Source organism: Narcine bancroftii, chromosome 1 (assembly GCF_036971445.1).
Source record: "Narcine bancroftii isolate sNarBan1 chromosome 1, sNarBan1.hap1, whole genome shotgun sequence".
Taxonomy (NCBI): Eukaryota; Metazoa; Chordata; class Chondrichthyes; order Torpediniformes; family Narcinidae; genus Narcine; species Narcine bancroftii.
In genome coordinates this window covers 440780994-440806961 of record NC_091469.1, presented here as the reverse complement: position 1 = coordinate 440806961, position 25968 = coordinate 440780994, and the positions used below count along the sequence as shown (strand labels likewise).

General features: G+C 40.9%; 1 protein-coding gene and 1 long non-coding RNA gene across 3 annotated transcripts in view; one reads left to right on the top strand and one right to left on the bottom strand.

Annotated features, from left to right (window-relative positions):
* LOC138751723 (glycerol-3-phosphate dehydrogenase 1-like protein) overlaps positions 1-25968 on the bottom strand; it is a 62224-nt gene that overhangs the window by 29177 nt on the left and 7079 nt on the right. For both annotated transcript variants that reach the window (XM_069914396.1, XM_069914397.1), the window contains exon 2: positions 8599-8776. In XM_069914396.1, the coding sequence (XP_069770497.1) occupies positions 8599-8776 (178 nt within the window). The remainder of the gene's footprint in view (positions 1-8598; positions 8777-25968) is intronic.
* On the top strand, positions 3631-25157 carry LOC138751724 (uncharacterized). The gene is made up of 4 exons (XR_011350134.1): positions 3631-3941; positions 11374-11474; positions 15781-15877; positions 21157-25157. It is a non-coding gene; the product is annotated as an uncharacterized lncRNA (long non-coding RNA).

Sequence of the window (25968 nt, the reverse complement as noted above, 5' to 3'; positions counted from 1 at the left end):
CTCACTTTTCAGTCCTCCAAATTCACTGATTGCAGGCAATTCTTATACTGTGCACAGAATTGACATTTATGAATTTCACCAGGCTTTGGTGCTTGAAAAATAAATGGTTATCACTCAGGAAGGTTCTTGTCAGTTTTCAGAGAGAGATTTGATGTTCTAGGACACAAACCTATCCCTTTTAATCAGCCACATCAGTGTCTTGCTGAAGAAACCTGCCCCATCAGGGTTTTCCAGATGAAAACCTCTTTCTTTCAGGTCACCACAGAGCTCCTTTCTGTTTCTCTTATTTCAAGTGAAACATGAGGCAGCCAGTCCTCTCCTCTGGTATGGACCGCAAGTGCTTTGACCAGGGTGAACTAAGCTCTCGCAACCCATCTTCAAAATGGGGTTTCCACAAGCTTGCCAGCTTGTCCTGTTCCTGCTGCTGATGAACTGTGGAACTGTAGGAATTCTCTCTCGCTCTTTCTCTATCTCTCTCTCTCAGAGAAAAACATGTTTGACTCCTTCTGCTTGCAAAAACCACATGGCCCTCTTAAAACAACAATCTGCACTCAACCTGCAGCCCTGAACCTCCTACTCTGAGTTCTTTCACCTGTTGCTTTTCAAAAGAACAATCCATTTGTGAAATCTTTATAGGTGCTCCCCAACGTTTTTGCAAAGGCACTCGGAGCCGGAATGTCTGGCTTGAGCAGAGTGCCAGTATTTTAAACGAGATCTGTTTGGATGACCTACACTTAAAAAAACCTGCCACAATTAATCTCCTTTAAAACATATCTACATGCAATATAAAATACAACATAATGTGTTACACCTTTACATTATATCTGTAAAGGCACATTCATTGCATCCTAACTGCAAGAGCAGGATTTTTTTTCCTGCTTGATACAAATCATAGAAACAATAAACCCATGTGATGCATAAAAGAGCTGTGGAAAGTCAAGAAACTTTTGCTTTTTATGCAGTTCATCTGGATATTTTGTGAACAAACCATATTTTTACAAATCTCATTGTGGCCCCATGTGCACATAAGTAAATGCATGGAAAGACAAAATCTATATCAGATGCTTAAATAACATTAATTGTTGCACTTGTTTTCGAACAGAGTGGGCCTTGACTGCAAACGAAAGTCTCAAATGAGCATGGGCCAATCTTCTTTAAAATAAGCTGCTTTGCTAGTTTAATATTCTTGGCTATCAGCTTCTCCTCCATGCTCTCTCTACAATCAACGTTTGTGCTCATGTTCTCCATAGGTGGGAATACATACTGTATACAAGGATAAGGTTTACTCGCCATACCACACACAATACTCTGAGTAATATGCAAGCAGTAAATAGGCAGTGGCAGATTAACCATTAGGCTGAGTAGGCTGAAGCCTAGGGGCCTGCAGGATAAGGGGGCTTAAGCCCCTAGGTTCAACCTACTTAATAAAGGGTAGCCTGGTCTCGGTATATTTACTACACAGGTAAAGCCGATGACTGGGGGCCAGAGTTAGCATCACGCCATTGCTGGGGTGATGCACATGATGGTTTCTGGGAGCTGGCAGCAGCGGGCCAAAGGCATAAAGATTTGCGGCATGTGCAATCCTCCACCTTCCCACCAAACTATTAGAGTGTCCAATTTGGTCAGAGAGAAGTTAAAAATCTAGTAGTTTGGTGGGAAGGTGGAGGATTTGGGGGATGGGGTTGAATCCTGCCATTAATGTCCAGTATGCTGGACAACATTATAACAAGTGAAAGTTTAGGATCCCCCCCCCACCTTGACGAACATGACACAACCTGGGCCAGTGCTCTGATTGAAGGTATTGGCATCAGAATCACAAAAGGCTGCTGAGGATTTTATTGACTTCATGAGCCACTGTGATCCACGCCGCACTGCCCGAAAAAGTGGGGTTCTTCAGAAACATTTCAAAGCAAATGGGCTGAGTTTGTGTCCCAAGAGCATGGCGGCAGGGGAGGAGGGGGGGTTAGAGGAATGGAAAGGCCGGGAACCGTGCGGAAATAGAAATATACATTTAATAACAGATTATATAAAAGTAGATTGCATATTAGAAATTTGCCGATGCTTAATTTTTACCCAGCTGTTTTTTGTCTCCAGTTATTTCTCTGACCCCAACCCGGAAGGCTCAGAGGATAAAATGCCAACACAGCCGAACCTGTTACGTGGACGGTCATCAGTGTCAGGAGCCCGACGCTAAGGTCCCCATCAAGGCACCCCACTACCAGCCCCATCCCTCCCCTCCCATGCACCCCTCTCCACCAGGCTATTCCCACTCTGCCCATCAATTCTATGGTGCCATCGCCGAGCACTGCGGACACATGAATAAATTTAGAATATATAAGGTGAATTTAGAATATATAAGGTGAGGGCATCACCTGGGGGGGAAAAAATCAGGGGGTGTCTTACTAAAGATCAGCCTTGGGACCTGGGTGGTAGTTAATCTGCTACTGTACACCAGACACTCTGGAGTTGCAACACAACTGCCATCTGTCCCATGTAACACTGATTCAACAAGTGAAGGCTCATATTAAAGTATGTATAAGTCAGAGAGTTGAAGGAATTAATGCAATGGTGCCAGAGATATCAGTAAACAATGTTCCCATCACTGCAGTCTAAAAACAATTAGTGTCTCTAAAGGGACTCTGTTTTGCTACTTTTTCACTTAGTGAAAGGGGCGCCGGGCAATACTAAAGGCAACTCTGCCTTAGAGTAGAAGGCAATTTTGTGTGTTATTACATTTCTGTATTATTAAACAACAACAAAGGAATCTTGAATAATAACTGAAGTAACAATACAAGGTCAGAATATTATCCCTTCTTTCTCTTGGATCTGGGATGCAGTTCATCTACCGTCCACCAGCTCTGCATCCAGTACAATAAGGTGAACTACTTGATAATGGTTGTTCTCCACAAATCAGCAACCAGTACCAAGAATCAGTTTGTTTTCAGTGGTACAAACCTTGACCTTTGGAAAAAAAAATTTAGTTAAGCCCAGCTGTTGGTATAATCCAAAAGCAGCCTCAATCCTGACCTTCGAATTGTATCTCAGAGTAAGTGGTAGTAGTCAACAATGAAAAACTTTGTTTCACGTACCATCCAAATGAATCAACATGTATACATGTACAACAGAATAAAACAAAAGTACAGAATACAGTGTTATAGAGAAAAGTGCTGTTAAAACAGTGAAGGATTGGGGTGAGATTGGATTGCGAGATCAAAAGATCATCTTACATGAGAAATCTGTTCAACAGCAGGAAAGAAGCTGTCCTCGAATCTGGTGGTAGGTATTTTCAAACATACATGTTCTGACAGGAGACTGCGAGATGAGGCTGTGACCGAGGTGGCATGAGCCTTTATGTTGGATGCTTTCCCATGCTGGCGGGAAGTCAGTGGGAGGGAGGCAGTTCAACAGTGCATCGATAATAAATTGTACGAGTCATTGGGAACACACTGAACTTCCTTGGCCTTCTGAGGAAGTAGAGGTACTTGTGTGCTTTATTGGTCGTAGAATCAATAAGGTTGGATCAGGACAAATTGCTGGTGATATTTTGGAGAGGTTAGTGTCATGACATGACGCTACTAAGTTCTCCGTTGCTTTCCTGTGTCTCTCATTGTTTGATATCCAGCCCACTAACATGCTGTCATCTGCAAATTTGTAAATGGAGTTAGAGCAGAATTTGGCCACTCAGTTGAGGGTGGGCTGAGGGAGGGTTAGTGATATGTTTCCAATGATCCAAAAGCCACTTTATTGAATTCTCAGTTATCTAAGAAAATTTTCGGCATTGGCGACATGACTTCACAAGTTGAATTTTTTTTGTTACCCGCTGCAGTCAAATGGGACATTTTGAATCTGACAGAGCTCTGGTATATTCAAGTGGGACTCTGACGCGCTGTTAGCACCATTTTGAATCCAACAAAGCTCTCGTGTACTCAAGTGCACTCAAGGTAAGAATTTAAACTTTATTTCATGCTTGAAAAACCTTCCCTTGTTTTTGTTGTTATTTCATGTTGATGCTACTGGGCTGGGATCGAAGTGGAGACCTCAAGCTCGCGGGCAGGCTCAGTGATGACGGTGGGGAGGTGTCGGGGATCGGAGCGGGGACCTCGGGCACCTGGGCAGGTTTGGCGATGGCGGTGGGGAGGTGTCTGGATCAGCAATGACTGATACAAGTATTCTGCTGCTTAAAGCCATTTCTCAGATATCTGGAAAATGCAGTTAACTGATACACGTCTAGTCCCGAGGGTTTCAGATAATTGGAAAAGTACTGTACTAGCCACCAATGAAGGATTGAATACAAAAGTAGAATAACCTCCAACTTCGGAAAACATCAACAGGAGTACTGCGTGTAGGTCTGGTCACAAGAAAAAATATGACAGTGCAGAGGAATGCCGAGGAGATTCATCAGGGATGGAGCAATTCAGTTATGAAGAAAGAGTAGAGGAGTGAAATCAATTCTGCCTGGAGTGGAGAAGGTTAAGAGGGGAAATGATTGAGATAAATAAAATAATACGGGTTCTTAGATAGACAGCAAGAAAGCATTATCCACTTTAGTGATAGATTAAATTAAATGATATAGGTTTAAGGCGAGTGGGGAGGAGATTCAGAGGGGATCTGAGGGAATCCATCTTCACCCAGAGAGTGGCAAGTACCTGGAATGCACTGCCTGAGAGAGAATTTGAAGCTGGGTCACTGATTGCATTAAAGAAGTGTCCAGATGAACACTTGTATCACTTACTTGTATAGGCTAATGGAAAGGTGCCTACTGGTTGGCTTAAATAAGTTGGGCCTATTTCAATGCATACAATTCATAGAATTGTACTAGGCCAAGGTGCAACAATGGATATATCATGCCAGACCATAAATGGAAATGTTAACAAATAAAGGACAGGTGTAATTGGGAATATCAAAATTATGGGTATCTAACTTATCACTGACATTTCCTTTGTTCCTCCCATTTCTCCCCATTCTCTAAACTTAAAATATTGGCTCTTAAAATTTTCTCAGTTCTGATGAAAGACATGTCAAAAGTATGCATTTAGAATCAGATCAATGAGCATGGAAATAGACCCTTCAGCCCATGCCAACCATCCAGCGCTCAATGAGCATGGAAATAGACCCTTCACCCCATGACAACCATCCAGCGCCCATTGAGCATGGAAATAGATCCTTCAGCCCATGACAACCATCCAGCGCCCATTGAGCATGGAAGTAGACCCTTCAGCCCATGACAACCATCCAGCGCCCATTGAGCATGGAAATAGATCCTTCAGCCCATGACAACCATCCAGCGCCCATTGAGCATGGAAATAGACCCTTCAGCCCATGACAACCATCCAGCGCCCACTGAGCATGGAAATAGACCCTTCAGCCATTGCCAACCATCCAGCGCCCATTGAGCATGGAAATAGACCCTTCAGCCCATGCCAACCATCCAGCACCCATTGAGCATGGAAATAGACCCTTCAGCCCATGCCAACCATCCAGCACCCATTGAGCATGGAAATAGACCCTTCAGCCGAATATGGAGAAGTGTCGGGTTACAAGATAAACGTAAATAAAAGTGAAGCAATGCCTATGAATAATGCAGATTTCTCAAAATTTAAGAAGGAATCTCCATTCAGATGGCAAATGCAGGCAATAAGATACCTAGGTGTACAAATAAACAAAAATCTAGGCCAATTATATAAACTCAATTACAATCCACTAATGAAAAAATTACAGGACGATTTAGAGCATTGGAAAGATCTACCACTAACACTGATAGGAAGGATAAACTGTATTAAAATGAACATTTTTCCAAGGATACTATACTTATTTCAGGCATTGCCAATACAACTGACAGAAAAATTCTTCAAAGAGTTAAAGAAAATAATAAGGAAATTTTTATGGAGAGGGGGGAAACCGAGGATAGCACTAGATAAATTAACAGAATGGTATAAACAAGGAGGCTTACAATTGCCAAACTTCAAAAATTATTATAGAGCCGCACAATTAAGATACCTATCAGATTTTTATCAAACAAGGGAAAAACCAGACTGGACGAGATTAGAATTAGATAAAATAGGGGAAAAGATACCTGAACACATATTATATAAATGGGACGAAAAATTGGTACAACATAGAACATCTCCAGTATTAGATCATCTCCTCAATATTTGGAAGAAGATTCATGTAGAAAGAAATAAAACAAATTATCAATTACCAAAACTAATATTGACGCAAAATAAGCTACTCCCTTTTACAATAGACAACCTTTCCTTTAGAAAATGGGGAAAAAAAAGGGATTAAAAGAATAGAAAATTGTTTTTCAGGAAGTAGATTCTTATCCTTTGAACAAATGAGAGATAAGTACAATATAACTGGAGATACAGCGCTGGCATATTACCAACTGAGATCCTACTTGAAAGATAAATTAGGAAGCAATTTGAGTTTACCAGAGGGAAGTAACCTTGAATATGTGATTACAGATACAATGTTAATCAAAAGATTTATAACAAATATGTATATTAAACTGCAAGAAAAGGAGAATGAGGAAACAAATGGTAAAACTAAACAAAAATGGGAACAAGATTTAAATATAAAGATAAAAAAGGAAACATGGGAGAAATTATGTGCTGGAACGATGAGAAATACAATAAATACGAGGCTACATATGATACAATATAATTGGTTACACAGACTATACATTACACCGCAAAAGTTAAATAAATGGGACCCAACAGATCTGATAGATGTTTTCAATGTAAAAAAGAAATGGGAACAACAATTCATGCAATCTGGACATGTGAGAGAGTAGAAAAATTTTGGGATGATCTCAATCAGATATTAAATAAAATAACAGAAAACAATATACCAAAGAATCCAGAGATCTTTCTCCTAAGTAACATAAAAAACAAAGAATTTGGAATTGATTTGGAAGATGCACAAAAAAGATTTGTTAAGATAGCCCTAGCCGTAGCAAAAAAATGTATTATGTCAACCTGGAAATTGGAAGATAATTTGAAAATACAACAATGGTATATAGAAATGAATAAATGTATTCCATTAGAAAAAATAACATATAGTTTAAGAAATAATATTGAAATATTCGAACAAGTATGGGAGCCTTACATTAAATACAATAGCGAAAACCTACCGGGAACAAACATTACCTAAGTTGATGGAAGGAGAAGGAAAGAAAAGAATGGACTCAGTAGAATTTCTGGTGTATTTTTGTTGAATGACAACATTGTCTGACTGGCATAATGCAACCTAGATTGTATACCTAAAATGGATGAGAGGGGGGGTGGGGGGGTGGCTTGGGAGGAGGGAGGGGGGGGGGGGGAGAAAAAGGCACTGTATATGTGTAAAAAAAGTGTATATCATGGCTAATGTGATTTATGGTGTGAAAAATAAAAAATTTTAAAAAAAGAAATAGACCCTTCAGCCCATACCAACCATCCAGCGCCCATTGAGCATGGAAATAGACCCTTCAGCCCATGCCAAACATCCAGCACTCAATGAGCATGGAAATAGACCCTTCACCCCATGACAACCATCCAGCGCCCATTGAGCATGGAAATAGACCCTTCAGCCCATGACAACCATCCAGCGCCCACTGAGCATGGAAATAGACCCTTCAGCCCATGCCAAACATTCAACACCCATTGAGCATGGAAATAGACCCTTCAGCCCATGACAACCATCCAGCGCCCACTGAGCATGGAAATAGACCCTTCAGCCCATGCCAACCATCCAGCACCCATTGAGCATGGAAATAGACCCTTCAGCCCATGACAACCATCCAGCGCCCATTGAGCATGGAAATAGACCCTTCAGCCCATGCCAAACATTCAGCACCCATTGAGCATGGAAATAGACCCTTCAGCCCATGACAACCATTCAGCGCCCACTGAGCATGGAAATAGACCCTTCAGCCCATGCCAACCATCCAGCACCCATTGAGCATGGAAATAGACCCTTCAGCCCATGACAACCATCCAGCGCCCATTGAGCATGGAAATAGACCCTTCAGCCCATGCCAACCATCCAGCGCCCATTGAGCATGGAAATAGACCCTTCAGCCCATGACAACCATCCAGCGCCCAATGAGCATGGAAATAGACCCTTCAGCCCATGACAACCATCCAGCACCCATTGAACATGGAAATAGACCCTTCAGCCCATGCCAACCATCCAGCACCCATTGAGCATGGAAATAGACCCTTCACCCCATGACAACCATCCAGCGCCCATTGAGCATGGAAATAGACCCTTCAGCCCATGACAACCATCCAGCGCCCACTGAGCATGGAAATAGACCCTTCAGCCCATGACAACCATCCAGCGCCCATTGAACATGGAAATAGACCCTTCAGCCCATGCCAACCATCCAGCACCCATTGAGCATGGAAGAAGACCCTTCAGCCCATGCCAAACATCCAGCGCCCATTGAGCATGGAAATAGACCCTTCAGCTCATGCCAACCATCCAGTGCCCATTTGTTAATATTAAAAAAGTAACAAAAATACTACAAGTTTGAGCATAAGAATGATTTCTTTATCAAAGCAAGTTTCCATGGAAACAATTCATCAGCAACATATTTTCTGACTATTAACTTACCACATTTTCAGGCAGTTTATATCCAGGCAGATATTTAACATTCTCGTGTTCTTGGTTGATGATTTCAGTTAATTTCCTGTTATTAACCAGTTCTTCAAAGACCCACATATTGACTGTTCTGGCAAACTTTGGAATTTTCTGGACATTCTTTCCGATTATCTTCGCAATTGCAGATCCCCTGTGGAAACATGTAACCTTGTGTAAAAGGTCAAAATTTGTCTCCTTTCTCTGCATTATTTATCTCTTCTATGCCATTTGATTGGTACTTGTGCAACATAGAGATTTGCCGTGACAAAAAAAGTGCAAAATATAGTTAAGTGAGGTGATGAGAGAACAGTGATGCCAATGCATTAATGATGCAAGATCCAAATTTTAATTGACTTATTTTCTCTTTGCAATTCACAGAAGTTCTCCATCCCCCTTCACATCAGTGCAGTGAAGCGTTCATGACCTGGCAGCATTAGGCCATACAGATGAGAACCATTCTAGTTGAGTTTGGCATTGATAAGCTAGGCTGGCACTGGGGGAACTACAATTGGTATCCAAACTGCTTGGAGTGCAAGGGGAGGGGAATAAAGTAGAGAACAGAACTAACTCAGGTTCTCTGGCTGCTATTAAGTGCATGGACAATGGGCGAGAAGGAACTGACTGTGATGATGCTCACAGTCAAATGATCGGGCAATACTCACTGTCCAGTCTCACATGATGAATGGCCATGTGGACAAGATATTGAAGCGGTGCTGCCACAAGTAGAACTGCACTGTAGAATTATTCACTTCCTTCAAGAGAAATGGGATAAAGGGAGAAAACCAAAAGGAAAAGCAGAGAGGGGGGAAAAAGAAAGTCATGGAACAGTTAAGATGACAGAAGATTTTAATTAAATCTAGTAGGAACATAGAAACCGAAGTTAATTCCCTCCATTTCCACACCACTACTGCATTGAATGCTTTCCTTTAAAAAGAGATTTATTTCGCCAGAAGGACAAGTGCTATGGGAGAAAGATGTTTGCACAAATAACATCTTGTCTCATTTTGTAGAATGGAATCTTTCTTTCAAGGCCAATGCCCCTAACTAAGCACTTCTATTTTTTAAACCATCAACAGGCAATGTCATTATATTTAATGTCAACTATAAATCATCCAGTTTCTAAAAACAGATGATGCCTCAGACATTCTTAGAATATGTTCAAGTTCAATGTAGTATTCACCTAATTTCCTTCACTATCATAACCTCCACTACAACTACTCAATCTAACTCACCAAGCTCTGAAATTGCAGTATTCCACTCACAAAGGTCCCCCACAAACCTACCAAAGGAGAGGTCACAAATCTGACTCCTGCCTGCCCAGGCAAAATGCCAGTCCTCTGATCCTTCATCATACCTCCTTCTGGTCCAAGACTCCATCAATGAACATTAGATCATTTGTCTCCCATTGAGCATCAGATCTTTCCTCCAATCACAAAGTGTCCAGGTCCATTTCTACCTCATTTTAGGAGATCCACAAATCAGACACATCTAGTAGACCTCCTTATCATGACTGTATTCTCAATCTCAGCACAATTTTTAACACCAGTTCTGATGCTCACTACCACTTTGACAGTTTCTAACTTCCTGGTCTGAATGTCTAATCCCTCTACACCTCCATTCCATACCAGATGGCTTGTGGGCTTCAAACAGAGGTCCAATCAGGCTCTTTTTCTCTCCACCACCAATTTTCTTTACCTGGCTGAACTTGTTCTTACATTGAGTAGTGTCTACTTTAAATCAACTCACTTGCTCTAAGGATGTAGCTGCAGTACCCATGTAGACCAGAATATGTCTCTACATGTGATATGTGAAATGTCCTTACTTGAGTCCTACTTGGGTCCTCTCCTCTTTTTTTCTGGATGATTGCATTGGTGTCTCTTCCTGGTCACTTCTCTAGTCTATAGTTTAAAAATTAGTAACAAGCTTGATGCCATCCCCTCTCACCTTTAATCTCTAAAGGATTCTTGTATAGTTTCATGCTCTATCATGTCTATTTGGACAATGGTTGCAAATCAGTGCTTCCAAGTGGTCTTTCTGTTTTTTAAACTCTTATTTTCCTTCCACCTGAGTTGACAAGGCTTTCAGTTATATCTGTTCTATTCCCCATCCTTCTGCTCCCTCCTGCTCTCCTCCCATCCAGAACAAGGTCAAGGTAACTCTTATTCTTACTATTCACAGTACATTCTCCATAACTTCATCTGCAAAGGGAATTACTGAGAACTCCTTTCTAAAGGGAGTGTTCATTCTTCTATCTCCACCAACTCCTTTTCTTCCCATACCACCTTTGAATGAATCGCCTGCCCTTTTAATGCTTCCATTCTGAGCGTTCAGAGATTCAAATATCTTTTCCAGGTCAAACAGTGATTCACTTGCACTTCTTCCAAAGTGCTCAAAATGTGGACTCCTCTGCACTGGAGAAATCAAACGCCGACTGGAAGAACAGCATCTTCAGTCAGTCTGCAAGCGTAACCTGGAACTTCGATTTTTTTAATCCCACTCCAACCTCTGTCTCTTACCTGTAACACTATTCCAAAATACTTTCTGGGAATAGTATCTCATTGCCAAACTCAGAACATTACAATTCCTAAAGGCAACACTGAATTAAACATTTTCAGATAAGCAGCCTTTCCAGTTTGCATTGAATTGGTCAATTTTGACAAAATTAACTCAGCCTGCTCATTAACCCAGTTACTTTTCACAGACTCTGTCTGACCTGCTAAATATTGCCATTTTCCTCTTTATTTTCAGTTTACTAGGATCTGCAACTTTTACTGTCATATGAAATAAGCCGTGCTTCTTTGAGGGAATGATCCAGCAGCAAGAGGTGGACGCAATACATTTAAGGACAGGTTTGTATAACACAGTATGACTCTTGATGAATTGGTGCACTCACACATACTGCCTTCGCTAGAGGGAGTGCTGTTCTTAAATAACATGTTTGTACAAGCAGCAACTGAGAGGAACTTGAAGATCAGTATATGGCAGAGCCAAAGGATGTGGTTAAGCACCATAACAATGTGGAAACATGGATTTACAGTGAAAATGGATAACTCCAACAAAGGGTAATCTTTCAGCATACTGAAGGTATGCATGGTTTCATGGAACTGACTGATCAAATGCCAGCAAGATCAGGTACATAGAATCATAGGCCCTTTGGCATAATTGCTCATGTCCCTCTAAATCTATACTACCCATGAACCTATCCACATTTTTCTTAAGCTTCACAATAGTACTTGCCTCAAACACCTCCTCTGGCAGCTCATTCTATCTATTTATCACCCTCTGTAACCTATATCCTCTGGTTACTAATTCCCCTACCCTTCCCTACCATGATTTTATACACCACTATGAGATCACCCTCATCCTTCCTGCATTCCAAGGAATAAAGTCCTAGTCTATGCAACCTCTCCCGACAGCTCAGGCTGAGTCCTGGCAACATTGCAGTAAATCTTCTCTGCACCATCTTCAGCTTGGCAACATCTTTGTTTTAGCACAAGGTCCAAAATTGATCAGAATACCCCAAATAGGGCCTTACCAATGTCTTATACGACTGCAACATGCATGCATATTTTGCGATCACCTTCAAACTCATCACATTTTTATATATTGGTCTTACTCCAGAGTGAATGACAAATAACGGTAAGATAATAAATGAACCAGTTACTGAGGCACAAGGTAACAGTATCACTTCTATCTTGGTAGCAATTACAGAATCAACTGTGATGTTGATAAACAAATGCAGAGCAAGATAACAATACAATCAGAAAACTGGACTGGGAAGAGCATAATGAGAGCAGTTCACAACATCATTTGACTACAAGAGACCATATGCAAGATGAGAAATAACAAACTCCACACAGGGTGCTGCAGTGAGCTGATATCAGCTGGTCTAGCAATATTAAACAAATGCAGAGAACATAAGTACCTAACCAATAGGAGTCGCCCATATGGTCCAGCAAGCCTGCTCTGCCATTCAATAAGATCATGGCTGAACTGACTGTGGATTCAGCTTTTCCCCATAATCCTTAATTCCCCGCTGTACAAAATATCAAACTGTGTCTTGAATATATTTAATGAGGAACCCTCTGTACTTCCTTGGGCAGAGAATGCCACTGATTCACTACTTTCTGGGAAAGGTACCTCCTCCTCATCTCTGTGACTCTGTCTTACATCTACTCCCTGAATCTTAAGGGAATGACCCTAGCTCTAGTCTCCCTAAAGTAGAAACAAATTTCCTGTCTCTAGTCTATAAAATTATGAAAGGGATAGATAGGATTCTCCAAGGCCGCCTCTCATTCTTCTCAATTCCAGTGAATATAGTCCCAGGTGACTCAATCCCAGTGAACATAGTCCCAGGTGACTCAATCCCACATCATAGGCAAACACCTCATCTCTGGGATCAACCCAGTGAACTTCCTCTGCACCCTCTCTGCAGGGTTTCTCAAGACACCATAAAACATACACAGTACTGAAGGTGCATCATCGCCAGTTCCCTGTCAATAGCAGCAGAACCTCCCCGCACTGCCAATCAGATTTCAGATTTATTGTCAGAGTACATACGTCACATCACATACAACCCTGAGATTCCTTTTCCTGTGGGCATGGCAGAATTACTACTAATTGGTGTGCAAAAATAAACTGTACACAATGCAAACATAAACAAATAAAGAACTGTAAACAGATAATAAACATTAACAAACTGTGCAATACCGAGAGAACAAAAAGAAAATCAATAAAGTGCACAAGTAAGATTCGTTAAATGAGTCCCTGATTGAGTTTGTTGTTGAGGAGTCTGATGGTGGAGGGGAGCAGCTGTTCCTGAACCTGGTGGTGCGAGTCTTGTGACACCTATACCTCTTTCCTGATGGCAGCAGCAAGAACAGAGCATGTGCTGGGTGATGTGGGTCTTTGATGATTGCTGCTGCCCTCCAACAGCAGTGTTCCCTATAGGTGTACTCAATCGAAGGGATGGTTTTGCCTGTGATGTCCTGGGCTGCGTCCACTACCTTTTGAAGAGCTTTATGCTCAAGGGTATTGGTGTCCCCATACCAGACTGAGATGTAGCCAGTTGGCACACTTTCCACCGCACCTCTGTAGAAATTTGCCAGGTTTCTGATGTCCTACCAAACCTCCATAAACTCCTGAGGAAGTAGAGGCGCTGAAATGTTTTCTTCACGATACCATTGGCATGTTGGGTCCAGAAGAGATCCTCCGAGATAGAGACAGCCAAGAACTTAAATTTCCTCACCCTCTCTTCCTCTGATCCCTCAATGATCACTGGATTGTCTACTTCTGACTTTCCTTTCCTGAAGTCAACCATCAGCTCCTTAGTTTTGGTGACATTGAGTGCAAGGCTGTTGCTGGTGCAACATTAAGCCAAGTTTTCAACCTTCATCCCTTATGTTGACTCATCCCCTTCCTTTATATAACCCCCTACTGTGGCATCATCAGCAAAGTTGTAGATGGTGCTATTGCCTTACCGAGCCACACAGTTGTAAGTGTAAAGTGAGTAGAGCAGGGGACTAAGAACACGGGCCTGTGGTGTTTCGATACTGATGGAGATTGTGGAGAAGTTTTTACCAATCTTCACTGGTATGGAGGTGAGGAAATCCATGATCCAATTACGCAGTTGGCATTTGCTGATCAATTTTGAGGGGAGGATGGTGTTGAATGCCGAACTGTAGTCGATAAAGAGCATCCTGATTCATGCATCTTTGCTCTCCAGATATTCCAGGGCTTTGTGTAGAGCCAGTGAGATGGCATCTGCCATAGACCTGTTACTATGATAGGCGAAATAGAATGTATCCATGTTGTTGCCGCTCAGACAGGAGGACAGAGGAAAAGGGCCAGTGCCTTCCACAAGTCAAAATGGAGGGTGGTATGAAAGTGAAGACTGAAAAATGGAGAGCTTTAAGAAACAGCTGAAGTGGAGATTATCATAGAATCGGTTCTGATGTGGGGTCTTTGACCCAAAACCTAAACTGCTTTGTCTCCAGGAGATGCTGCCACATCTGCTGAATTACTGCAACCAAGTTCAGCGTGTCTAGACATTAGCTTGATAAGAATTTTATATCAATTGGTTCGTGTACACAGGTGACGCTAAGAATATGATCCAATGTATTCAAAGTCATAAACCAACTACACTGAAACAACAGTTGCAGAATGGACTAAGGCCAGATGCGCAGGAGGCCTCCCAAGGAAAGCGATGAACTGACTTGAGTGGATACTTAAAAATAATCAAGTGTAACTTACAGTGAAGTTCAGTGAACAAAGAAATTGAGAGGATTCATAATTGGTTAAATATACAATAGTGAAATTTTATGGTTAATCAACTTTATAATTGTGTAAACAGTTCAGTTGATTGAGATTTTCTATCATTACGAAACAGGTTAAATGTGACAGATTTGCTTCCTTCGAGGCATTTATGGACCAAATAAATTTGTGTAACAATCCAATGGTCTAATGTTCACTGATATTGATACTATCTTTTAATTTCCAATGTGTTTAACTCCTTAATTTCCCTATGTTCCCTGATCCGATTTGTATTTGAGCATCACAGGTTCAGGCCTTTAGATACCAGTGCACTGTGGACCGGAATTATTTTGGTCTCTCAAATCATGTCCACAAATCTTGTGCAGAAAAGAATGGAGACAGTTTGAAAAAGCTGTAGACATAAGAACTTTAACTAGAGTTGGCTGCAAAGAAGTTGTATATTGTATGGAACAGGAATATCAACTACATCTTTTTGAATATTTTATTTTTGATTTTCAAAGACTCAGAAAAATCCAAGCACAAGCTCTCTCAACAATATCCCTTCCCTCCCGTACCCTAATACAACAAAGAACAGATCATAAAAATTAAACAAATACAAAGAACCAAATATCAGTAAAGTCACAAACCCTTAAGGGAACTTAAGAAAAACCCAAAGAAACCTAAAATAAAAAAGATAAGGAACAAAATACAAGAGCACATCATCTACGCCACGACTCATTTCATTGATCTCAATCGTTTCACTACTGGAATGGATTGTTGCATTTCCTTTATCCAGAAGGGGTATAATTATATCTGCATATCAATGTGTTGCAAATAGGGTTGTCATGCCCTCACAAATAAGCCATATTTCCTCCTTAAATTGTACATGATTTTGTTTTCCAGGGGAGTACAACTCTGCATTTCCGTATTCCATTGTGTAATTCTTAGTTAGGGGTTGGACTTCCATGTGACCGCTCTACACTTCCTGGCTATCGACAAGGTGACCTTCACAAACTGAATTTGGTATCTGGACAGTTTAAAACTCATGCCCGTAACGTCAGTAGGCATCAGAAGTATCTAGTGACACTTGACACAATAAAAGGAGCGCCCTTGTCTCCTACATCAGAGGGGTGGATGGTGTTACCTGGTTGACAGGTAGGTCCTGGATGGCAAACATCCCCCCGGGTCCACAAGTAGGTCCCACACCCACACCCACTGCTGAACGAGCCCACCTCTAACACGCTAATTGCCTCCTCCAACATTCATTCTGGCACTGATCCTGCCACAACTAAACACATATCTGAAATTTCTGATTTAGATTTATATGATTTTTGTGGTGTGAGGTACAGTTAATACAAGAAATTGTATTGCACCAACCTGTACCTGGCCTTAATAACTGCTGTCATGCTGTCCAGACACAGATCTGACCAGCACTGCTCATGGATTGTTGTGCCCAAGTCAATCTCCCACCTTACCCTCAACTTGTTTAAGCCCAGCTTCGGACCCTCACTTTGGAATAGGAGATACATCATAGAGATGAACCTGAGCATATTCCCCTTACGAATTAGAATCTCCATGTCACTATACACGGGCAGGGCCATTGACCATCCCAAATGATCCCTTAAAAAAGATCTTACCTGAAGATAGCAGACGAAAGTTTTATTAGACAAATTATATTTATTCCTTAGCTGTTCAAATGATACAGGTACACGATCCTTTATCTGGAACTTTTGGGGGAGAGTGTGTTCCGAATTTCGGATTTTTCCAGATTTTGGAACAAAAGCCCGACTGTAAACTAGACATCAAAACAGATGTCCTACTACAGCAGCAAGAACATATGAATACTCACAATCAGTAAAAAAACATTATTACAATTTATTTATAGAGTAATATACTGGTAATGAATAATGAAATACCTGTAGTGGGAAAATTTGAAACGAAAATACACAATCCATAAGTATACACATTACCGCAATATTTCTGTAGAGAGACGCATGAGTATTCACACTAATTTGAATAAAGAAAGAATACAAATACTATTACAGTTTATTTATATGCTATAGCCATAAATTTGATCGAACTAGGCTAAATATGTGACTGCAGTTAAGCTACAGAAGTCAGTGTCACCAATGTCATAATCAGATTGCAGACAGACTTCCATTGATGCGCCAGGAAAGGGATTCTTAAGTGATGAAATAGCACTATGAGAGAAGGCATTTTTACAGACTTCTTCAAGTGTCACCTGTCTCATCAGCATAGGTTTTTGTCCAAGCAATGTCTCTTTAATTAAGTAAACTCCCATAATCTGTTGCTCACTGATAAATGCACGTTGTTTAAGGCCAGCTATTAACTGATCACAAAGTTTCACCACATCATCTATAGGAATTTTTTCACCTGTGTTCACTATGTCATCATTCTTATCCATATTTAACATCATTTCAGCAATTTCCCCAACACTCAAGGAATGCACAACAGGTGCATCATTGTCAATGTTTAGCATTTCTTTAATGTCTGCTTCTTCTCACTTACTTAGACTTCCATCCGATAGACTTTTAGCATAAGTTAGGAGGTCTGATATCATCTTCTTATCAGTGACACAAAATCCTTCGAACTCATCATTGATAGGATCGTTTTCATCAAACATCGTATTGGCCAAATTCTGTGCCAAGCATTTGTTAGTGTTGATTTATCAACATCATTCCAAGCAATAGCATAAATGGCATCCTTAAGTGTGAACTCTTTCAGGTAGTCTTCCATTCTTACTCCTTTGTTGACTGCTTCAAGCACACAGTTTATAAAATGATTTTTATACTTGCTCTTCAGGGAGTGTAAAATTCCTTGGTCACAAGGCTGTAAAATAGATGTCACATTGTAAATGTGACATTGTAGATGTCACAAGTAAATGTCAAAAACATTATTTTTCACAAGAAGTTCGGCAGGGGGATGTGCAGAGCATTTGTCCAGAAACAAAAGAATTTTACAGTTTTCTTCCAGTCCAGCTTGTCTACAATGAGCTCATGCCACTGGTACAAAGTGGTTATTGAACCAGTCAGAAAATATTTCTCAGGTTACCCTCTGCTTTCCTGTTTGCGTAATAATGCACAGGTAAATTAAGTACGTCTTTCAGATATCTCGGACGTTGGCTTTTTCCAATGACTGCCAACTTCACCTTGTGTGTGCCTGATGCATGAACACATCCAAGAATAGTTAACCTTTCCTTAGCATCCTTAAAACCTATTGGTGCTGTGTCATCTGCCTTTGTTAAAGTTTTTCTTGGAACGTAGTGCCAGTATAAAGCTGTTTCATCAGCATTGTAAATTTGTTCAGGAGAAAGGTTTTCAATCGGATACGATCTTGGCAAATTCGTCAATGTAATTTTCCGCAGCTTCATAATCATAATCTTCAGAAGCTTTTTCACCACAGATTTTCAGGTATTTTACACCATGACGCTTCCTAAATTTGTGCAGCCAACCTTCTGAATATCGACACTCTCCTTCAATGTTCAATTCTTTATGATACATTCTAGCTTGTTTCATTACCAACAAGCCATTCAGCGACATATTTTCTCTTCTTCGTTGTCGAATCCATTCTATCATCACACGGTCAATATCTTCATTTTTTGCTCTATGTAATTTTCCTATTTTTTTTTATATATAAGTTTGTGATCATCAATGTTACTGAAAAACTTCAGTAATTTGTCTTTCTGTTTCTTTAAGTCATACATAGTGCTAGCTCCAACACCATATTCTTCAGTGAGCCTGCACACAGACACACCACTATCAAGTTTCTGTAGTAACTCCACTTTCTGCATTATTGATAATGAAAAGTGTTTCCTTTTCTTTTTCTCGTTGTTATCCATTGAGGTTTCTGCAATTCTTTTTGACATTTTTATATACAAAGACACAAGAAACATAAAGACAGCAAATGGATGTCTTCTCTCTATCACTACTGAGCCACAACTGACACTTGATGGTATGTGGCGGGCTACCTTTCAAGCGTTGCCACATCATACCTGTGTGAGTTGGGTCACCAAACAAGCGCTCCAAAAAAAGTCCGGTTTTTGGGACTTCCGGATTTTAGATGTCCGGATAAAGGATTGTGTACCTGTACAAACTGCCCTTGCTCATAACAATCCTCAATACACCTGATCCCTTTCGACTACCAAGTGTCCAGGATTTTATTATCCAGAGTCATGGGTATTAATTTGTTCTGGGTCAAGGGCACTTTAGGAGTTATCCCCACTTTTATTCCGAGACATTGATTTTTTTTTTTTGCACGTATGAATTACATCTTTTAATATAGGGTTATCCGTTTTCTTTGATATCAATTTCGTCCCCCATTTATATATAAACTCTCCTATCTTTTCTCCTACTGTGTGTAGAAAAATTTGTGCCCAGGAGGGGGTAACATCCCCCTCAAAAAGTGAAGCAATAAACCTCATCTGGGCCACCCAATAATATATACTTTTTAAATCTGGCAATTTCAAACCTCCCAATTTATAATCCCAAATCAAGTTTTCCATGGAGATTCTAGCAACTTTACAATTCCACAAGAACTTTCTGAATCATCCGTTGAGCATCTTAAAGAAGCTCTGGGGCATTGGAATGGGCAAGGACCAAAATAGATATTATAGTCTTGGCATCACCTTCATTTTAATGCAATTAACTCTGCCCACCAAAGTTATGGGCAAGGTTCTCCATCTACCAAGGTCCTGCTCAATCTTCTGGAGCAAAGCAATTGTTTATATAAGTTGTGTAAATCCTTATCCACTTTTAAACCCAAATATTTACTGCCCTCTTGAAGTCATTTAAATTGACTCCCTTATTGGTATTGTCTGTAATTCCCCCTTTGTCAAGGGCATGATTTCACTTTTATCGAGATTTATCTTATACCCAAAGATCTTGCCATAATCCTCCAGTGTGGTCCTCAGCCTGGCCAACAACCCTGCCCCCCCACCCCCCGGGTCAGTCAAATATACTAACATATCATCCGCAAATAAATTGACTTTATGCACTCCCCCCTGGCCCACTTTGAACCCTTTTATGTCTAGATCCCATCAGATGGCTTCTGCCAGTGGTTCAATAGCTGGTATAAACAATGCTGGGGACAGTGGGCAGCCCTCCCTACTAGAACTACCCAAGCAGGAACACTCTAGACATTTGTAATAATTTTAGCTTGGGGTTTATGATAGAGTGTCCTTACCCAATTAATAAATGGTTCCCCCTTCCAAAACTCTCCAGTACTTTAAAAAAGTCCCACTCCAGTCCAGTGTCCAGAGCTATGGCCACACCTGAATCCACCCCTGACTGTGCCAAATGCATTGTATTTTCTGCTGATTGTCTCTTTTGTACAAATCCAGCTTGATCTGGATTTGTTAACTTTGGTAAATATTGAACCAATCTATTAGCCAAAACTTTTGCTATAATTTTATAATCTACATTCAATAATGAAATGGGCCTATAGGAGAAAGGGTTCATTAGGTCCCTGTCTATTTTGGAGATCTCTAATAATAATTGCTGTTGAGAAAGATTCCGGGAGTGTATGTGTCTCCACCGCCTGTTTCACTGCCTTAAAAAATAAGGGGCATTAAAAGATCCTTAAACATTTTATAAAATTCACAGCAGTAAACCCATCCTCCCCTGGTGATTTGTTGGCCTGCAATGAGTCCAGCGCTTTCTCAATCTCCTCTCTAGAGAAGGGGGCACTCAGCCTCTCTCGCTTATCTTGATCTAAACTTGGCATTCCAATGTAAGCAAGAAATCATCTATTTTAGCAGAATGTCCCACTAATTCTGATTTATACAATTCTATATAGAACTCTCTAAATCAGAGGTGGCCAACCTTTTAATTTAAAAATTTTAATTTAGACATACAGCACAGTAACGGGCCATTTTGGCCTATGTGTCCGTGGCTACCAATTAACCTACACTCCTGGTAAGTATACGTGTCCTGAAATGGACTGTTACCATACTGTATGTCTAAATTAAAGATTAAAAATTAAAAGGTTGGCCACCCCTGCTCTAAATGTTCCATTTGTTTCCTTTGGTTTATATGAAAGCTTGTCTTTCCCCTCTCCCCACCCCCACCCCCCCATATGAACCGCATTGATTGTTCTTGAGACCTCTTCCACCCTCACCTGCCAAGAAACGTCTTTATGGGCCCTTCCTCCCAGCTCATAATACTGTTGCTTAGATCTTAGGATCATCTTTTCTATCTTATATGTTCGCATTGTGTTGTATTTATGCTTTTTCTTCATTAAATTCCTATATTTTTCCCTCAGAGCCTGATTTTTGATCGTCTTATTCCAATTGGGCTATTTCCAGCTCTAAGTCGTTTATCTCTTTCATATGCCCATTTTTAATACCTTTGGTATATCCAATTATCTGGCCCCTTAAATAAGGCCAGTGTATCATCCCTAACATCGAAGTACTCGAGATGGCAGAGGCCGACAGCATCGAATCCACGCTGCTGAAGATCCAACTGCGCTGGGCAGGTCACATCTCCAGAATGGAGGACCATCGCCTTCCCAAGATCGTGTTATATGGCGAGCTCTCCACTGGCCACCGAGACAGAGGTGCACCAAAGAAGAGGTACAAGGACTGCCTAAAGAAATCTCTTGGTGTCTGCCACATTGACCACCGCCAGTGGGCTGATATCGCCTTAAACCGTGCATCTTGGCGCCTCACAGTTCGGCGGGCAGCAACCTCCTTTGAAGAAGACCGCAGAGCCCACCTCACTGACAAAAGACAAAGGAGGAGAAACCCAACACCCAACCCCAACCAACCAATTTTCCCCTGCAACCGCTGCAACCGTATCTGCCTGTCCCACATCAGACGTCAGCCACAAACGAGCCTGCAGCTGACGTGGACATTACCCCTCCATAAATCTTCGTCCGCGAAGCCAAGCCAAAGAAGAAGAAATCCCATAGTAAGAAACTATTGGCAGTAAGGGAAAGTTTGTCTCACAGAACAAATCTATCTGAGCTCTACTGAAGCTTCAAAATTCCTGTTTTCCCAACATCAACAATTTAAGGCACCATCTAAATGCTATGGCCTGTTTATCTGGCATTATAATGAACAGATTCAAGGATGAATGGTCAGCAGTGTCTGACCCACGTACTCGGTGTCCATTATCCTACCCTCCAATTGGGCTGATGCCAAAAATAAATCAATTCTAGTGTAGGAAACATATTGTATCATGTAAAAAGAATAATCCCTCTCTCTCAGACGTTACCTTCTCCAGACATCCATTAAATTCAACTCTTTCGTGAAGGCCAAGGTAGATTTGGCTCCTCTGGGCCTTGTTACTTTCCTTGCTGACTTATCCAAGACCAGATCCAGACAAAAGTTAAAATCCCCTCCAATCAAAACATTCTCACACCCCTGTTACTTTCAAAAATATATTTTGTAAAATTGTTTGTTATAAAAATTCAGGGCACATACATTCATAAGTATCCATGATTCTAAGTATATTTGACAATGAATGATCACAAATCTCCCATCCATGTCAACGACTAAGCCCAAAATCACCACCAGAACAGTTTTATTCACAAAGAATGCCACTCCCCTGGCTCTGGAATTAAAGGAGGATATCACCTCCTGGTCCACCCACCCGCTTTTTAACTTTATGTGCTCTTGATTTGTGAGATGGGTCTCCTGTAGAAATACAGTATCTAGTTGCATTATTTTCTTAGGTGTGCCAAAACTCTTTTTCCCTTTATCCACCCTTTCATTCCATTTATGTTAAAACTCACAAATTTAATTGCCTTATCATTTACCCCAGAGTTTCTCCATTATTTTCCTCCCCTTCCTTCTTTTTCCATGATACTTAACCTCCATCCAGCTTATCTTCCACAGATCTCTGATGGAGATGGCCTTGCTCCAAATAAAACCTAAACAAACTAAAAGAAAAACTAGAACCAACAAATCATAAAAAGGAAAAGACAAGATATACCCCCATATAATCCCCCCTCCCCATTCTCTTCATCCTCCTTGACCTCCCATTCCCCTCCCAGCACCAATGTCCAAGATACTGGTATCAACTTGCCCATTACTTTGGAGTGTGCCTACTGCACCTATCTAACTCCTTCACTATTCTTCCCCCCCACCCTTCTTAGAGCTCCCCATATTAACTCTTCATTTAACTTTAACATTCATCTTTTAAAACAATAAAACATTCCTATCTAAATTCTTATCATTTACAATATAATTCCATTAATTCCCCCTTTTATGCCTTTTCCCTCATTGGATTTAGTTCCATGATGATGGCAAGGTTTTACGTAGCACATTGCCTCCCTTGCATCTGTCAAAAATTTCTTCTTCCCTCCATGTCTTATTATTTTTAAAGTTATGGGTGAAGGAGGGTGAATTCTATCCCCTTCTGTCTTAATTTTTTTTTAAACTTGGTCGAATTCTTTTCTGCACCATATTAGTGCAGATCCTTCCTTCCTCCTTATTCTGCTAGCCCCCTGCACCCCCTTTACCTTCACTCCCACTGCTGCCGCCCACAAAATTCTCTGTCCTGGTAGCAAAGAAATTTGACCAGGACTAAGCGAGGTCGTTGATCTGGGTCCAGGTTTGGTGGGGGGGGAAGAGAGAGACTGGTGGGCCCTCTCAATTTCTAATTTTCCCTCAATGTTAACCCATCCCAGCATTTCTGGGATTCATTTTCTAAAGAATCCCACCGGATCTCTTCCCTCCACACCCTCCTTCAACCCAACTATTTTAATATTGTTTCTTCTGCTAAAATTTTCCAAGGAGTCCATCTTCTCCCATATCTTCTCCCTTTCCCTCACCCACATGTCCACCTCACTTTCAATCTTTTCAAATCTCTCCTCCATTCTTTCCCTATCTTCTGTAACTGTTACTCTCTCCGTTAGATTATCTAGTCTTTCTTTTTATCACATTTTGGCCCATCAAGTGTTTTTAATGTTTTTTTAAATTTGTCGATGGCCTCCATGATGACCCTTGTAAAGTGCATCGAGTCCCTGCCTCGTTCCTTTCCCCGCTGTCCATTGTCTCTGATCACTTCCTTCCTCCTCCTCCCCACTTGAATTGTCCTCCTCATCTTCTGACATTGTCGGGCTCAGGCTGCCTGTGTTTCCCAGCCACCTGCCTCTCCATCGAGTCCCAACGCCTCCCTGGTCACATTGTTCCTGCTGCCCGCTAGGCCCAGCGCTTTGCGTATCCAATATCACTGCTTCCTAGCCCTCAGCTCAATCAGCCTTACTGAAGTTTTTATCACCTCTCCATGTGAGTCCCTCTCATTCCAGCCTCATTTCAGGTGGTCTGAGGCTCTTCTCCTGCCATTGCCGCTGCCAACCTCTCCACAGAAGGTCGCTCCTTCTGTCCATAGGTCCTACCTTCTTGAGTATCCAACAGCGCTCCTGCACTTTAACTGTGGCTTTTTCTCGGTCCACTCGTAAATCTAGGCTGCCTTCACTCACCCTTCTGGGTGAGGTCTCTTCCCGTGGGGCGGTCTGGATTTCAGTGTAGGCCCGAGGCCGGTCTCTTTGTCCTGGCTGCTACAAGATGAAGTTCTTCATGATCCAACTTTTTAATCTTTTCTGGATTTGTTGTCTTTTGCTTTCTGCCTATTTTTTTCCTCTCTTTTTTGTTTTGGCGATTTGTTCTTCATTTCTAGGTCTTTTTTCCCTAGGGGAATTTTCCTTTTTCTATCTTTTATTTTTTCTTCACTGAGGAACACCAAGTTCCACCTACTGTCCCTCTGCCTCCACCTTCCTTTCACCCCTCCCCCCACCCCTGCCCTGGTCATCCCAAAGACTTGATTCTGTGCTGCAACATCCGAAGTCACTAACAACCTACAAACATTTTATTCTCCTCAAAAAAAATTAAGCTTTCTGACATTGCTGTTTGGTAAAGGTTTACTTTCTGCAAAGAGATTACAGCCTAACATGAATGTAAGGCAGCCAACATCATAAAAGATCCCCATTCCCTGGTCCAGCTCCTCTGGGTTCAAGAACAGCTTTTTTTAAAAACCTTCAATAGCCATCAGGTTCTTGAACCTCCCCACATTATCCTAACCTTAAACTACTCCCGGATCACCAAGAGACATATCTGCACTCATTCAAATTGTGAATATTTTTAATCTATCCATTTTATATCTCCTTGTTCTGTCTCATGGTATTACAAGGTCATTTAACTTGTACTAATGTTGGTGCATCTTCCGTACCTTTATGGCTACAAACAAAAAAGGGACATGTACATTGTACTTATGTAAGTAACAATAAATTCTCAAACCTCATTATTAACTGTTGTACTGAGTAACTTTGTTAGAGAACTTGTGGAATTAAAAATCAAGAGGGCAGTGGAAAGTAATAAAATTTTTGTCAACCAGTTAATATTATCCTGGGATTTGTGGTGTACTACAAGTCAAAGGTTCATTTATAAGTGAGCCACCATATCATGTGATTAGCAGGCTTGCAAAATGACCTTTCATTACTGCGTAATAACTAGGGACAGGGTCTGCATTTCAAAATATTCAGAGGTTTACAACCATTAGGAAATAGGAGGAGTGGCATTAGTAACACAGGTTGCAAACACCAGAGCATGGATAGGCAAAGTCTAAGAGGGCACATAGATTTCAGATCCTCTTATCAGGTCCTCTTATCAGCGCTAGCATTTTTTAAAACAATTTAAAATTTTAGCAAAACAGCATGCTGACAGGCATTTCTAACCCACAAACCCATTGCTGCCCCAAATACACCAATTAAGCCTCATACGTTTTCATAGCATAATGTGCTACAATTACAGATGTTGTGACATGCTCATATTTCTGGGAAAAATAAAACCTCATGTCATATTCTAGAGGAGTTGGTTACATTTACCTGATCATGTTAATTAAAATGTGTAAGCACTTAATTTAACACCTATCTATTATTTTTACAGAAGGAATAGATCAAATTATTTTAGTCTATAAACTGCAGGAGATCCTAAATTATTTTTATTTTGATATTACAAATACATGTAACTGTTCCTCCTGCAAAGCATTTTTTTTGGACCAGAATTACAAAGTACTCCAAATTGCAACAAAAAAATGCAATGTTTTTATTTTTTCTTGAACTATTAGTTAA